This window comes from Melanostigma gelatinosum (assembly GCF_949748355.1).
Source record: "Melanostigma gelatinosum genome assembly, chromosome: 19".
Lineage (NCBI taxonomy): Eukaryota > Metazoa > Chordata > Actinopteri > Perciformes > Zoarcidae > Melanostigma > Melanostigma gelatinosum.
In genome coordinates, this window is record NC_136652.1 from 10308172 (window position 1) to 10325821 (window position 17650).

Genomic DNA, 17650 nt, shown 5'->3' on the forward strand with positions numbered 1-17650 from the left:
GTGGTACAGGAAAAAGACAGATTTTTTTATGCAGGACAATGCTCCATGGCATGCATCAAAGTACTCCACTGCGTGGCGCGCCAGTAAAGACCTTAAAGATGAAAGTATGACATGGCCCCCGTCCTCACCTGACCTAAACCATAGTGAGAACTCGTGGGCCCTTACGAGAGATATACGGTGAAGGAAAACAGTCCACCTCTCTGAACAGTGCCTGGGAGGCTGTGGTTGATTGTCAACAGATCAAGACAATGACACAATCCATGAATGGAAGGCTTATTACTGTCATTGAAAAGAAGGGGGGCTATAGTGTCACTGATTTCTATTTGTTTTTCTAAATGTCAGAAACGTTTATTTGTACATTTTGAGTTTGTTCATTATCACTTTAACAGATGAAAATAAACAAGTGAGATGGGAAAATTTTCATTTACCGGTAGTTGATCAGAAAGTGTTGACATTAGTAAAACTTATATTAAGATGCATCCGTCATACAGTCTCCTCAGGGGCCTCTTTCTTCTGGTCCTCAGTGATGGCTGGCTGGTATTTATCTGTAGGTCAGGCAGACAAGCAGATTATTAATGCAAACTATTTTCATTAGCTTTACGCTAATACAACAGACTCGGGTGCATTGATTCCGCATTTTAAATATATAAAAATTATAATTGTATCAAACATGTCAATAACTGGTAAAATACTAGACTGAACTAAATGGTGTTAGACGTTTCTGAGATGATTCCTCTTACTGCACTACATCAACTTGAGAGAGGTAATATTTTGGATGACTTTTGTCCACCTCCATGAATACAGTGGTATGACTTCATCCTGCATCAGTCTGTGTTACTCACTTAGGTAAAATCTATTCATAGGGTTGTGTTTTCAATCAACCAATTAATCCTTTAGTCTATCAAATCAGTGGTGCCAAGGTGTCTGAAAAGAAAGTTTCTCAGAACTCAAGGTGACAATTGCTCGATTTATCAGACCAACTGTTCAAAACCCAAATATATTCTAATTATATTGTTTAAAAACAGAGGAATTCAGCAAATCCTCACATTGGGGATGCTAGATGGCATTTTTTTTCCCTCAGAAATAACTTGGAATGAAACGAAACCACTTTGTGTGGTGCTCACATTATCCCTTTAAATGAACCCGTTAAAAGCCTGTGGTCAGTCTCACCTTTCTTTTTGAGTGTGAATCTTTGGTGACACCTGAACAGCAGGATGAGTAGCCCCGCCTCCACAATCTGGAAGGCCCCGTAGACACCGGGGAACAGGAAAAAAGGGCCGATCACCTCCGTGGGAAAGGCCAGTTTCAGAATGGTGGAGCACAGCTGGACGTTCTGACAGCCTGTTTCCATCGAAACGGTCCTCCTCTCCCTGATTCGTAAGTCACGGATACACAAAGGAAGGCTCTTTATTCTCTAACATGGTTAACACCACCCGTCACAATATATTTCAACCAAATGACTCACGATTGGTTGAGTCTGAAGAGCGAGGAGATGATGTATCCGAAGGAGTAGCCTATGAAGGGCATGAGAGCGCTGGTGACCATGAGGGGAGGAGACAGCACCGTCAGGATTACACCTCCGACTGAAAAGATGGTCAGGCTGACGGCCCCCAACACAGCAATTACCATGAAAGTGAGGCCCACCTGAGAACAGCAGAACAGGAGACACATTCGATTTATTAAAATCCCGTGTGACACACCGCTCCACAGACATCCACAGCTTTTGGAAACACTGTGTGACATGTTCCTTTAGCACCATGGACTTGAGCACTGTGGCTTATTTAACAAAATGTGCAAAATATGACAGTGAAATGATACATTTACGATGTTTTTGAGATATATGTCTCTAGTGCTCGCCAATGGGCTTGTGACTGAGTGCCACACACAGGGTGCAGAAGTTGTGTGTATGCACTAACCCTCGTGATGGTCTTGGTGTACTGCGGCCTGTAGTGGTTGATGAGGATGCCGATGCCGCAGGGTATGAGGATCATGACCAGCGATATGGTGATGTCGACGTAGGGTATGGCGTTCTGCAGGTTGAAGCCCTGACAGTAGAGGTAGAGCAGCAGAGGCATCATGCCAAAAGCCAGCAACGTGGAGCAGGACGTCATCAAAATGCTGAGGGGAAACAAACGGTGGGGGGGGGGGATAACTTTCTCTCTCCCAACCTCGTGCAAACAGCAAGACTGCCAGGAAATGTGGTATAAATCTTTGACTCCTTATTAGTTTGGTGACCCATGACCTTTTTTTCAGGCCCACCAAGTGGGTTAAAATGCTCCCTTGACCAACTCTTGAGAAAACAATGTCACCAACACGCTGATCTGGAGCTTTTGATAAGAACAGCTACTCCAGGGTCAAGAATTAAACGTTGAACCTCAGATTTGAAGCTAACATGGAAAAAAAAGTCCCTAAAAAAGCCACATCTGTAATTCTATTTAACAGGGAGTACAGTAGAGTTCAATAAAGTGCTGCAGGAATGAGAACCTCGATGGTTCCACAACCATCTTCTGTCTCCCCTACATGATAACGGAAATAATTGATATCTTCTGGGTCCAGGCTACAAGGCTAATGACACCAATGACTCTCTCCAGGAAAAGTCGGGGCCCTGTATGCAGCTAGCCGCTTCAATTCCTGTCTTGCAAGTTTATAGAAAAAGAAAGGTGAGGCTGCGAAGAAACAATAGTAAACATGCAAACTTATCAAACTTAGCATACATTCCTCGTCAGCCTGTCCAAATAAATTGGGCAAAGAAAGCTTTAACCACATTAAACTTAGATTTATTAAATGTCAGCTCTCTGTCAGGAAAAACATTTTTAATCAATGATTTTATTGTTGGGCACAAACTGGACATTTTGTTTTTAACTGAAACTTGGTTAAATCAAGATAACAGTGCAGCTGTTCTTATTGAATCAACACCTCCCAACTTCAGTTTCATGAGCGAAACAAGAGCGCATAAGAAAGGAGGTGGAGTTGCTATTTTATTTAATGATTCTCTTCAATGCAAGCAGATGTCCTTTGGTCATTTTAGTTCTTTTGAATATGTGGCTCTGAATTCTACTCAAGCTTTATTCCTAAACATTTACAGACCGCCTAAATACTGTGCAACCTTCTTTGATGAGTTTACTGAACTGCTGTCTGTAATCTGTATTGATTTTGACTGTGTTGTCATTGTTGGTGATTTTAAGATCCATGTTGATAATCCCCAGGACAGAGAGTCTATAGAACTATGTGGTGTCCTTGATAACTATGATCTGACTCAGCATGTGACAGGACCCACCCACAACAGGGGGTACACTCTGGACCTAATCATCACCAAAGGTGTAAACATTTCCAAGGTTGCTGTGACTGATGTTGCACTCTCTGATCATTTCTGTGTTTTCTTTGACAGTGCAATCTCCTTGCACACAAATGTCCAAACCAAGGTTGTGACAAAGCGTTACATCTCTGAAAACACCAGTGAACTATTTATTCAGAAGTTCTCGTCCACACCAGCCCTCTCTTGCCACTCAGTCAATGAGCTTGTAGATGGCTTCAATTTTAAAGTTAAAAATATTATTGATGCCATTGCACCCACTAAAGTGAAGGTTGTCTCGGGTAAGCAAAGATCTCCTTGGAGAAATGCTACGCTGGTCAAAATAGAGAAACGAGAGTGTCAGAAAGCTGAGCGCAGGTGGCGAAAAACGAATCTCCAGGTTCACTGTGACATCTATAAAGAGAGACTTCGCAATTATAATTTGGAACTTAGAAATGCAAGGCAGTTATTCTTCTCTGACATCATAACCAAAAACAAGAACAATACACGCGCCTTATTTGCTACCGTCGACAGGCTAACAAACCCTCCAGTGTCGGTAGCTGCTGAGCTCCAATCCACCTGGGCATGCAATCAATTTGCCTCCTTTTTTACTGACAAAATTCAGAAAATTAGACAAGCAGTCAGTGCCTCCACATCAACCACAGGATATGTGTTGTCCCGATCTCTGAATAACATCCATTCAAATATCATGACACAATTTCATTCAATCGACCGTAGAAGCCTAGAAGACATTATACAACATCTGAAGTCATCCTCCTGCTGCTTGGATATTCTACGAACACACTTTTCAAAAATATTTCAAACTGCATGACCACTGATCTCTTACATATTGTAAACACATCCCTTCTCTCAGGTGTCTTCCCACAAACCCTAAAAACTGCAGTTATTAAACTGCTCCTAAAGAAGGCTAGTTTAGACTCCGCAACGATGAAAAATTATAGGCCAATATCAAACCTCCCATTTTTAAGTAAAATAATTGAAAAAGCGGTTTTCCAACAGCTGACCAACTTCTTGGCCGTAAATAACCGCTTTGATGTTTTCCAGTCAGGCTTTCGACAGCACCACAGTACTGAAACTGCTCTTGTTAAGGTTTTCAACGACATCCACTTAAACATAGACAATGGCAGAAGTTCAGTCTTAGTGTTACTGGATCTCAGTGCTGCATTCGACACGGTCGACCATGCCATACTCCTAGAAAGACTAAACATCTGGGTGGGACTCTCTGGCACAGCACTTAACTGGTTTGAATCCTACTTGAAGGACCGAGAATACTTTGTGTCTGTGGCTGATTACACATCAGAGCTGACTAAAATGACATGTGGTGTTCCCCAAGGTTCAATACTGGGGCCTCTTCTGTTCAACATCTACATGCTTCCACTAGCTCAGATTATGGAAAGCAACAAAGTGTGTTATCATAATTATGCAGACGACACACAAATCTACATAACTATGTCACCAGGGGACTATAATCCCATACAAGGGCTGGGTAACTGCATTGAACAAACCAACAACTGGATGTGCCAGAATTTTCTTCAATTAAACAAAGATAAAACAGAAGTAATTGTTTTTGGTACCAAGGATGAACAATTGAAAATCACCGCTCAGCTTCAGTCACTGATGTTAAAACCCACAAACCAAGCCAGAAATCTAGGTGTAGTTATGGATTCAGACCTCAACCTGAACAGCCATATCAAGACAATTACAAAATCAGCCTACTATCACCTGAAGAATATATCAAGGATTAGAGGACTTATGTCTCAACAGGATTTGGAAAAACTTGTCCATGCATTTATCTTCAGCAGACTGGACTACTGTAACGGTGTGTTTACAGGTCTCTATAAAAAGTCCATCAGAAAGCTGCAGCTGATTCAGAACGCTGCAGCTCGAGTCCTCACTAAGACCAGGAGGGTGGATCATATCACCCCAGTTCTGATGTATTTGCACTGGCTTCCTGTCCAACAAAGAATTTACTTTAAAATCCTGCTGTTGGTTTACAAAGCACTGAATGGTTTGGGGCCAAAATACATCTCTGATCTGCTGCTACCTTATGAACCATCCCGACCCCTCAGGTCGTCTGGGACCGGTCTACTTTCTGTTCCCAGAGTCAGAACTAAACATGGAGAAGCAGCATTCAGTTTTTCTGCTCCACATATCTGGAACAAAGTCCCAGAAAGCTGCAGGTCTGCTGAGACCCTCAGCTCATTTAAATCAAGATTGAAGACTTTTCTGTTTGCTGCTGCCTTTAATTGAACCACATTCAATTAATATATTAATCAATTTCCTGCATTTCTGCATTTTACTACTGTATTTTATTTCTTACACTGTTCTTAATTGCTGTTAAATCTCCTTTTCTTTTGCCTTATGTTTTGATGCTTTTAATGGTTTTAAAAGGACTGCACAATATATCGCCATTTCCTCCGGGACCGAGTTCGTGCAAGGCGTACACTATAAAATGCAGATCGGCAGAGATCTTTTCCAGACGTGGTTTGTGTGCGAGTAATTGCAGAATTGCGGCAGTGTATGGTTGATTGCGTTCAGCGTAATGTCTCAGGGAGACATCAATTATTGTTTCAATGTATGTTTTAAATCTCCTTTACTTTTTACTACTGAATTTTATTTCTTACACTGTTTCTTTAATTGTTTTTAAATCTCCTTTTCTTTTGCCTTATGTTTTGATGCTTTTAATGGTTTTATGTGAAGCACTTTGAATTACCTTGTTGTTGAAATGTGCTATACAAATAAACTTGCCTTGCCTTGCCTTACCACCTAGAGATGAAGCAAACTTGATAGTGTGTTGCCAAACATGTGAGGTGTCGTGCACATTGAAGCCTCCAGGGTGTGCATGTGAGGCTTTTGCAAGGTTTACACAGTGTATTGTCCTGTAGCTGCTTAACGACATGCAGCAGTCCCCTTTACACTCTATGAACACTGTAAAATGTTGAGAATTACCCTGTAACAACAAGTTGATTCTGATTTGTCTGCTGGTTAGTTGAAACAAAAAAAAGGCTGATTCATTAATGCCTTAAGCCCGTCCTTTCAGAACAGCTGTAGAGCAGGTAAGATCCACATCAGATATCAGAGCAGGCATTTCCTGAACAACACGCGTCGTCCTCAATGAGTAAGGTGTCTGATGGGGTGAATGGCCCAGCGGTTGACAAGGGGTTTGGCAACACCTTATTGTGATAATATCACAGTTTTATGATCAGGCTGGTGATGTCTTGCAGGTCATTCAACTCATTCAACGTACTACTATTAAATTACAGGGTTTGCTCTGATTGACCCAGCATGAACTGCTGCAGCTACATGAAACCATTAACCCCACCCTTACCAGCTGTGTAAGAAATTTGAGCAAAAAAACTGTAGTTAGTAGATATAATAAAAGTGTTTAATAATTCATAATTAATAATTCATAATTAGTCATAATCATAAGGGTTTTGGGAATGCATAATTAAGATAAACATAAAGTGATATAGGATTAAGTAGCTAAAAGTGCATAGGGGAATTTGGCCAATAGAAATTGAGATAGACGGAAGGGGAGGAGTCGTGAATTAATATGTGGGGGGGTTAGAAGTGTTTTTCTGCCTCTTTAGCTTGTGGATCTGCAGGACGGCTGTGTCCTGGGACCAGAGGTAGTTTTTTCCAAAGAGGGTGGATATTGTAATATTTCATAGGAGTATGTACTCCATGTATAACTGTGATCGTGCTTGCATCAGTGGAATTAAATTCCTTATAATTGTAAATCAGTTTCGGTAATGTTTTTAGCGCCGTGTGTCTGGAAAGCTATCATTCCACGTGTGCTAGCCGGCTCCATTTTCATTGTGAGGAGATTTAGCCTTAACAAATTTGGCAGACCACGAGGGACATTCTTACCGGCCTCGCTGTGTGTGCTGAAGGCGGCGTTGGTCAAGCAGACATCCCGGGCCCACAATATCGGTAGGCAGAGCCGTTTCATGAAATCTGTGAGTTAGTTTCTAGGAATCTTAGGGGAATGTCTGCTTGGCTAAGCGCTGCTAACGGCTAACGCTCCGTTGCCGGTGGGTACGTTCCAAGGAGGAGGCCACGTTCCACTGAGGTAAGTACGATTTACTGTCTGAAGTATGATGAACTTAAGGGATTAGTCAAGAGTATAAGGATCCTAAGAATCAATTAAAGGCAGACAGCGCTGTGTAATTAAATCACCACATTGGAACCAAACAAGCTGTGGAACGGGCGAACTGCTTTGCTCATGCTGGGAGCCTCCTTCGGCCCAACATAAGTATTGTTAGGCCTGCAGATAGCTAGTTTAAAGCAGGTATGTAACTTGGCGGACTGAGATTTCGTGGCATTCCGGCTCAGGGGTGCAAGTCTTTGCGGGTTTAGCCCACGAGTTTCGGGTCTTGAAACATACGCTGCTTAGGTAGCTAGGCTAGCGGGAGTTAGCTTCTGAGGCTGCGGCTTCAGGAAAGACACTCTCGTTTGTTTTGGCTGTGAATGGATAAATATAGGGTCGTGTGGGTGATTCAGAAGACGTAGCATAATAGGCTTTGGTGGTGCTAGGCGGACTGGGCGAGTGGGTGACACTGGAAGTGTATAACTCGTGATCAGACGTAACGATGAACCCGGGTCTGGAGGAGCTAACAGCCTGTTAACCGGAGGTTTAAGGTATAATAAAACCGGACAATAAGTCCAATAATACGTGTGACTAGTCTGTGTTTTAGCAGCGTGGAAATACGTTTAAAATGATGACTAAATAAGTCCAATAATACGTGTGACTAGTCTGTGTTTTAGCAGCGTGGAAATACGTTTAAAATGATTAACATTGCATGAACTGTAGCCGCGCTGTGAGGAGCTAACGCTAGCTACGTGTAGCTCCGGTGTTGCGGTACTCTGTATGAAAAATAAAAGTGCTTGTAAAGAAAATAACTGCTGGAGTGAGAGAGGAGACAGAAGGCGTATGAGTGGAATTAAAGTGTGGGATTTTGGTGATACTTGTGTGTGCGTATGCTTTATTAGAAGCTCCGGTTTTGTCGTTAGCATAGCGGTTAGCATATCCGTAACCACAGGACAACTTCCGGTTCGGTTACAGGGTAACTTCCGGTTCGGCGAAGTGTTTAGAATCTGTACATTTTTCAGAGATTCATTGTCTAAGAGCTGTGAGCTTATATCCTGACCTTAGTTTTAATTAAGCATTATAACTTTAGTCGTTGACTTTGGTTTTAATTCAGCATTTTAACAAAGATTAATGGTTTCAGTTGTTCTTCAATTCTTGAACTTAATTGTGACTCATTATTGTGCAGACCAGAGTGTAAGTGCAGTTCAACAGTTTGACTTGCATTGGTATTTCTGATTGAATATCTTTGAACACAGTTATTGATTTTAAAGTTGAATTTAATATTTAATTGATTAATTATTCATTGTTTTTTAATTTCATTTTACTTCCAATTTTAAACCTTTCGAATTCTGATTTGGAACTGGATTGTGATTGTGATTCTGATTTAGATGTTGAGTTTGATTTCGGAATTCTAGCTTCAATTTTGGATTCGAGATTCCTTCACATATCCAGTATTGACTAATTTTGGTACACTTACTATTTTACATAGTTCCTAAGAATCAATTTTGACACGGACGGCGCAAACATATTTGAGAGATCGTTGACCTCTCTTACACTACAGACGTATGCTAACATTTACTGCTGAACTTTTGGCAGTTCTGTGTTTGTTTTAGTCAAGGTGCGTGGTTGAGTGGGTCCAGATCTGGGAAGTGAAGCAGTGGATCCCAGTTTTGGAGTCAACGACCACACGCCATACAGCACAGAGGGTGAGTTGATTTTGATTCATGTGATGACAAGCATGCACATTTAATACACACATTTGAATACTCCTAGGCTGCATAATGTTCACATTAAAGAAGCAGAGGAAGGAAGCAGGAGAACTGGTAAGAAAACTAAGATGTGGAGTAAGGGAAGTAGGAGAACTGGTAAGAAAACTAAAATGTGAAGTAAGAGAAGTAGAATGCATCAGAAAAGATTTGCAACAGCAGATAGAGGAAAGACGAGCAGAAAGTAAAGAAGACGAGGATATAAAGAGAATGCAGCAGCGACTGCTGAAACTGCAAGTAGCAGAGGTCGACAGAGAATTAAATAGAAAAGTTCAGGCCAAGAAACAGATGATAGCAGCAGAAGCCCAGCAGCAACAAAATCCAGCAGTACCAGCCCACACAGTGGTGTACAATCAGCCCCCACCACGATGCAGAAGTGGTGCATCCAACAGAGGGAGAGGTAACGATAAAGGGGGGCATGGGGGTCTTGTATGTAAAGGAGTGTGCTACGTATGTGGGAGAGAAGGTCATTGGGTGAGAGATTGCCCTCATAAAAGAGCAGGAGGACCGATCAGTGCAGCACCACAACATGCTCCGTTCCCACCACAACATCAGCAGCACCTACGACCAGGTCCAGCTGGACCTCCTCCCATGAGACATCAACAGATGCCCATGCTGTCACCAGGATCATGGGGAGGTTCAGTGTATAGCCAAGATACATAGATGGTTGCCATGTGATCCCTTACAGCAGAGATATCGAGGTGAAGGGGGGATATGGTAAGGTGTCAAACATTTTTTGTAGATCCACATTTAGAATAGTTTTCAGTAAAGGTGCTACTCACAATTTTTGAGATTTAATAACGTCATGATAAACCACAACTAGACTTGCTAACTCTAGAAATTGAGAAATATACGGGAGCTCTAACTAACATGAGCCGAGTGTTGTTTTCTCAGGTGACAAACGCAGAAGCAGCAGCTGACGAAAGGAAGCAGGCTGACGTGTCACCAGGCAGTCTGGTGTGGATAAGAGTCCACTAGCGCAGGCGGAGTGAACCAAGGTGGACCGGTCCATGGGAGGTAGTATTGGCAACCTCACATGCAGAAAAGGTAAAATGGGAGCAACTTGGCACCACCTCACTCACTGTGCAGCAGCGAAGGTAACGAGTAAGACACTCGCAGAGACAGGATTGAACATCAAACAGGAAAATTTGAAGCCAAAGACACCTCAAAAGAGGGGTTTAGACAGTACTGAAGATGCCGTTTTCCCCACAGTTTAAGCGAGGGCGTCCATTAGGAGACTCTAGCTTCAGTAGGTTATGGAAGTCTGTAATTATTTTATTCCTGAGTTCAGTAGCTTCCCTCTTAGTATGTGGAATTAACCACAGACAGGAACCAGATCACATGCATGACTACATCAGGATTCGACATTTAGCCTCAGTAGCTAATCAAACCGATCTCAGACCACGTAGAGAGGCTTCTCTGACGACACTCACCTATGAAAATGTAACTCTCACTCTTATGTTCAAAGAAGGTACAACATCAACGGTCCAGTTCGACTTCTGTGAAGTAGTTTCCTGTCCCAGGTATGAACACGCCTGCGGGTGGATGACCAAAACCGTGTGCATCATAACTGACCAGTGTGGGCCTGCCACACATAAGTATGGGAAGCTGTTATCATATTATGCCTGTGATGTGTAGAAAGGGGGTGGGTAGATGTAATCCTTTAAGACTTACCTTAACAGACCCAAAATTGACTGACTGAGGACTTTACGTAGTACAGGGTAAGGCAACTACTGATAGTCCTGCCCCACAAGGGCTCATTAGGATTATTGTTAAGCCTGTAAAAAAGACCAGGTTCGACATACGACTGACGCAGAGAATGAGGTAAGGGGTGGAAACTGGAATGGCAGATGGGAATTTATGGTGGGTACAATATACGGCTTCAAGTCAGTAGTACAGATTGTATTGTGTGTTCAGGACCTAGCAACCCCTAGCAACACCAGTTCCTTCAAGATTCAGACTCATAAGTCCTGAATTTAGTTGTATTTTAACTCTGTTTACTGATGACACTTTGCCCCTCCATCACACTTGTCAGAGGCTGCACTGGGATCACCCACCTGTAGAATATAATACCCCACCTCTGTTCGAGGTTACAGAGGGTCCATTTGATTGTATAGTCTCAGATACAGCTAAGGGGCCCAATGTAGGTAGTAGTATTGCAAATTATTGCAAATTGTAGCAACAGTCACAACGCTAGCGACTATCTATATAACAGTGTGTTAAGACAGACAGCACCTAGAGCTGATTTATGATGGTGGGGTGGAGGAAGAACCATATATCCAATCCAGCCTAAAGATTGGACCAGTAGATGTGCGTTGATGCAACTTATATTGTCATTCTATATCTTGCCTGTCACTGATGCAACTTATAGAGAACTCATCTCTCCACGCCCACATGCTAACAGAAGATCCAAAAGAGATGCCGGTGGCCCGAAGGGAGCCTTTGATGACCAAGTGTACATAAGATGTCATAAGACTGCCAAGGGGGGTGTCTAATGACTTTCAAGCCAGAAATCAAATAGCAGCAGATTTAGAATCTGTTTTCTCTCAGAGGGTGATGATTAATAAAAATGTCGATTGGATCAACTACATTTACTATAACCAACAGCGTTTAGTAAACTTCACCAGTGACGCCATATCAGGACTGCATGCACAGCTGGCGAAGACTAGTTTAATGACCTTGCAGAACAGAATGGCATTAGATATGATTTAGCAGAGAAAAGTGGCGTGTGCCAGATGTTTGGGTCTGCGTGCTGTACTTTCATTCCAAATAACACAGCTCCTGATGGATCGGTGACCAGGGCTCTGGAGGGACTGACAGCACTCAGCCAAGAGCTAGCAGACAACTCTGGTGTCACGAATCCATTCACCGACTGGTTGGGAAGTATGCTTGGCCAGTGAAAACATACATTTTTGGCAATCGTAATTATTCTGTGTGCTGTCATCATAGACCGCCTAGTTGTCTGTGGATGGGGGTTCCCTTGCATCCGTGGACCTCTACAGGGGTTTATTGCTTCACCGATGAGCCAGACACCAGTCCAGGCAACCAGTTATGTGACGAGGATGAGGACGAATTGGAGCTTCTGATGGCCACAGTCTAGATGAGGCCACCAGCGGTGCCATAGCGGAACTTCACAAGCGGTTCCTGACCATCCTCTCGGAGATCCTGAAGGACCTGATAAAGGCCCAGGTGGACTTCTAAAACATCCAGTGAGATGTTGGAAGTTTGGGAAATAGACGGATTGTTTTGGATGAGTATTTGGAGATTAAATTTTTTGTTTAATTGGGTTATAAAGGGATTTTAGGGTGTAAAGATTAAGAAATGTAATTTTGTCACGTGTAAAAGAACAGTCAAGGCTTCTCAGTATGTGTTCTCTAGCCTACAGGCTGTATCCTGATCCTGCCAGCCCCAAGACATGGAAGGCAGTGACTTTCAACGCACTCTATCTTGAAACGAACTGAACAGAAATACTTGAAATGATATCTGTGTGCATGAATTCTTTGCCTCTGTTTAGATAGATAGGGAGCCTCTCCCTGGATTGAGTAGGGGGGAGGTCTCCAGGGACATTTGAATAACTAACTACATTTGAGTAGCTAACTCACAGTGAACTGTGAGTTAGGGGGGAATTGTAAGAAATTTGAGCAAAAAAACTGTAGTTAGTAGATATAATAAAAGTGTTTAATAATTCATAATTCATAATTCATAATTAGTCATAATCATAAGGGTTTTGGGAATGCATAATTAAGATAAACATAAAGTGATATAGGATTAAGTAGCTAAAAGTGCATAGGGGAATTTGGCCAATAGAAATTGAGATAGACGGAAGGGGAGGAGTCGTGAATTAATATGTGGGGGGGTTAGAAGTGTTTTTCTGCCTCTTTAGCTTGTGGATCTGCAGGACGGCTGTGTCCTGGGACCAGAGGTAGTTTTTTCCAAAGAGGGTGGATATTGTAATATTTCATAGGAGTATGTACTCCATGTATAACTGTGATCGTGCTTGCATCAGTGGAATTAAATTCCTTATAATTGTAAATCAGTTTCGGTAATGTTTTTAGCGCCGTGTGTCTGGAAAGCTATCATTCCACGTGTGCTAGCCGGCTCCATTTTCATTGTGAGGAGATTTAGCCTTAACAGCTGCCACATGCTTACACATCAATGCATCAATACTTAAAATGCAGTGATGTGATATCATTGGATTGAGTATTTTTACACTGCGGTATTGCTATACTTTTACTTAATCTACTTGATGTACTACTAAGCCCACGAAAGGTTCAGGAGCCACCGACGTCACCTCAGTTTATATTGTTTTGGAGCATATTTGTTGGACAGGTTGTTGGCGTGCACCTGAGGTTCATGTCTCCCTGCAGAGCCAGGGCCATGATGTTGGAGACGGCTCCTCCAGGAGAGCAGCCACAGATCATAACCACCACAGCCGTGATTCCAGTCTGCTGGAAGGCCTACGGAGTGAAACGACATCATGAATTCATACAGCGATCGGATGCCTGACTGTGTTGCCCGTGTCCGTTACTGAAAACAATGTGTAATAGTGATGCCTGGGCTGAAAATATGTGGAAGTAAAGAAAACAGCAATGAAAGGAGGAGGCCTCACACATGTCCTGTATTGTAAAATACAAATAAAAGTAAATATATTTTTAAACATTTTTTTATTAAAAAGGAACACCAACCTTAACCAGGCAAAATGCTGTTAGAGGCATGACACCATACTGTGCCAGCACTCCTATCGCCATCCCTTTAGGTTTCACTATGTGACGCTGGAAAGAAGGAAAAGATGCTTTAGTACAGACATCTCAACATGATGGTAAAGCCTGTCTATAAACAGATGGACATCGATGAAGTCACCTTCATCTTGGACAACTCCATGGTGCATCCCAGCGAAACCATCGTGATGAAAATGGTGATTAGCATGAGTATGTTGATGGTTTTATTCATCACCGGCGACATGGTGGCCTCGAAAACAGAGCTTTTGTTGGCAGCCGTCATGTTGAACAAGAAGCTTTGATTTTCCCACAAATCTGGATGAGAGAAGAGATCCGACGTGTCGTCCAGGGAGTCTTCCATGTCGGAGCAGCTTGTTGAGATGTAATCTTAAAGCACAATGTGTTGGACACAAAGTTACACAGAGACGTAATAGATCCAGTGGCCACAACGACTTTTAACATTTCTTCATAGTTTTCACTTTCACCATTAAATTCATGCTTTGAAACACATTTATAAAAAGAGTCACCAAAGTTCATTTTCAGTCGCACTTTCTATGGTGGCCACGTCTATAATGCAAAACAAACATACTTATGATGCGAGTGAGTACTTATAACTATTATACTGTGCTATAAGCAGATTATAACACATGATATTACAATGCATTATAGATATAAACTACATAGAAAGTGCTGCCCAATCTCTTAAACTGTTCTTTTTAATCTTACAACCATTGTGGTCATTTAGATAAGAAGAAAACGCAACATGCACTCTGTCCTCTCCAGAAATATTGAGATTCTGAAGTCAGATACTTTTATTGATTTAATAAATAACTCTGCATACTTCTCTGTGTGCTCTGCGTTGTTTTATGTGAAGCGTTTATTGTGTTTGAACAGGCGGACGGGTCGCTGTTGTGTTAGAAAGCAGTGCTTTTCTGCAGAGCGAGCATTATCTTTCAGTTCAAAGTACACATTTTATGATCTTGAGACAGTAAATGTAGTTCAGCCGTACAGTCTGAAACATATAAACTCCAACTATAAAGGAAGTCAAGTTTTTCCACTGATGGCTAAGACCCTGTATTTCCAAATGTGTTCATATTTTGGTTCAATATCAAGAAGCTTACAAATCCAATACCCTATAAAGAGACGTAACTTGATAGATATGTGTGATCTTCACATTATTAGAAATATATTTAATTCTCTTATAATTAATAAATGCTTACAACTACATTTGAGTGCATTATAAACCATTTATTCAAGGTTTATGTACAGATGTGTTGCTATCAAGTTATTGTTACTCTGAGGAATGCAAAGCAGAGAAATAGCAAAACAAACTGAGGCTGACAATATTAAAAGTATTGAAGAAATCTGGAAAGAACTCCTGAAGCATGTTTCAATAAAAGGTTACACCATTTCATCAGTAATCTTAATTCATTTCAAATATCAACAACGTGCGTTCTGCTGTAGATATCCAATTAAAGTGATCACGATGAGCCATTTCCAGATATGTCATTTCAAACAGAATAAGAGACGCAAACGCCTCTCAATTTACTTTTACAATATGCTTGTTTTATATTTTTATTTTCCAACCAAAAACACATATTTCTGCAACAAGTCACTTAAATCTGGCGTTTGCGTTCTTCCTCCCCGTCGTTTGTGCTTCGATGCCGAGAGAACCAACCACATCCTCCCGACTGGCATGCTCTCATGCTGTGTGCAGGTAAATTGCCTTCACAGTATTTTTTTGCACCCATAAAAAAACCACACACACATGCATGAAAAGATAAGACCCCACAGCTTCATAAATGTGTCACTCAACTGCAAACTGACTTCTCCACTGTTCCGAAGGTGAGAATTGCACACCTATTCCTGGAGATCAGTTTGAACAAAATACAAGAAAACGCCTCCTGAGAGGATTCACCAGACAAACAAACACTTATCCCTGCTAGAAGTGTAAAACTGACACATTTGTTCAGAGCTATATTTCATATATTGTGTTGTTACCTGTTGGGCCAGATGTTCCTCTTCTCTACTGCTCTCTCTATGGAACAGAATGTACGTCTGTGTTTGCGCTCTCTTTTCTGCAGGTCACAAATGACACATGGAGGCTACTGTACAGGGGTGCCATCTACTGCAACTGTTGATTTCTGCAGCTTGAGCGTTATATGAGAGAGGTTTACAGCATTCACTCCTCACATCTGATCAGGCACGTGCACAGACATTTTGGGGGGCAGGTGCTCAAGCAAAAAAAAGGGCACCCATCGCCAAAATTATACATGAAATTAAAATAATGATAAATAAATAAATAACACAGTCGGATATTTTCAACGTATATATTTATTTTTGTTAACGCAACCAATACTAACTCAAATTATCAAATTGAATAAATAAATGAATAATAGGCAAAAACAAGGCCAGACAAAAACAAAGACAAAACAAAGACGGGCTGATGGCATTTGATGCAAGAGCAGTGACTTCAAATGCTGGGGTGGTGATTTCCATGCAGAGAATGAATGCGAAGTTAATCGCATTTTTGTACATTTTTGCATCCCCTAGGGCCAGGTCAGGTGGATGTCTTTCGCAGATCTCATTGAGGAGCATCATTATAGCTTCCAGATTTCTCTGCTTGCTGCTTTTCCCTGTCCTTCTGTTTTTGTAGTCTCTCTTTTCTTGGCATTATGCTGCAATTTTTTTTAAATGACATAAATCAATGTTGTGCATAATAATCAAGACATTACATATCTCTCTAAAGCTGACAACACAGTACACACCCATGTTTTTACTGTTTTCTGACAGTTGAAGCATAAGCAGCATTACACTAATAATAGCCTATAGCCTACCACAATACCTCACCAGACTGTCATGTAGCTCAACTTAAGACCTACCTTTCTTTTTAATAATTAAAATAATTAATGTCTGCCTGCCTCTCTCCCCTCTCTCTTCATTAAACATGACAAACGTCAGTAAAACAACTGGGCAAGGCTTTTAAATCATGGATTTCGTGAGGGGTTTTTTTGTTTGTTTTTTAGCAAACGTCGGACCAGTTGCGACGTAATGTTTTCAGCGGCGCTAATTGTTGTTGTTAATTTATCACCAAACAACGTCGGGGTATTGCACTGTCATTACCTGTCTGTCTGATGCTCCGGGTCAGAGAAGAAGTTGGCTTCAGCCGTTTAGCCTGACGCCCAGCACTGCACGCGCAGTAGGCAGTAAGTGAAGGAGGAGGAGGGAGGGGCTATTTATATTTTTTTAAAATAAAAAATTAAAAAAAAAAATATTTATTTTATAATTTAATAATTTTTCTTAAATGCACTACATGTATTATAATTTATAAAAATATTTTTCCCATTATCTTATTTTCTCATTGCACAGCTGTCTTCCTCAGTTGTGTTGAGAATAAAACTCATGTTGAGGAGAAAACTCAGGTGAAGAGACTTAGGTCGAGGCGTTTAGCTCAATTCAAGCAATAAGGTTTATTTGTAACAGAAGTATTATGTCCAGCAGTTAAACGTGCACGGACCTAGAAAAGTTCACTCTGTAGGAGCGAATGAAAAGCTAAAAGGCGCTTAGACAGAGTGCGCGAGCCGTGAATAGGTTCTTCGGATGGAAGCCTATTGGTTGAATACAAAGTAGGAGGCGGATCTGTTTTTAGCGTTCAGATGGCCTGATGGAGCTCTGAGCATCTCCGCCCACACTGGCTCACGTCCCAGCACCTCCTTCTCTGCGTCATCAGTGCGTGTGCATGTTGATGTAGCAGCATATTGTT

General features: G+C 41.6%; 1 protein-coding gene across 1 annotated transcript; it reads right to left on the minus strand.

Moving 5' to 3' along the window:
* Nucleotides 1–483: 483 nt before the first annotated feature.
* LOC306793513 (hepatic sodium/bile acid cotransporter-like) lies at nucleotides 484–14248 on the minus strand (the record flags this gene model as incomplete). Its single annotated transcript, XM_079291154.1, has 7 exons — nucleotides 484–545; nucleotides 1171–1370; nucleotides 1466–1644; nucleotides 1917–2118; nucleotides 13514–13626; nucleotides 13855–13941; nucleotides 14030–14248. 7 exons carry the CDS (start codon nucleotides 14246–14248, stop codon nucleotides 484–486), a joined length of 1062 nt encoding a protein of 353 aa, XP_079147280.1.
* Nucleotides 14249–17650: the final 3402 nt, after the last annotated feature.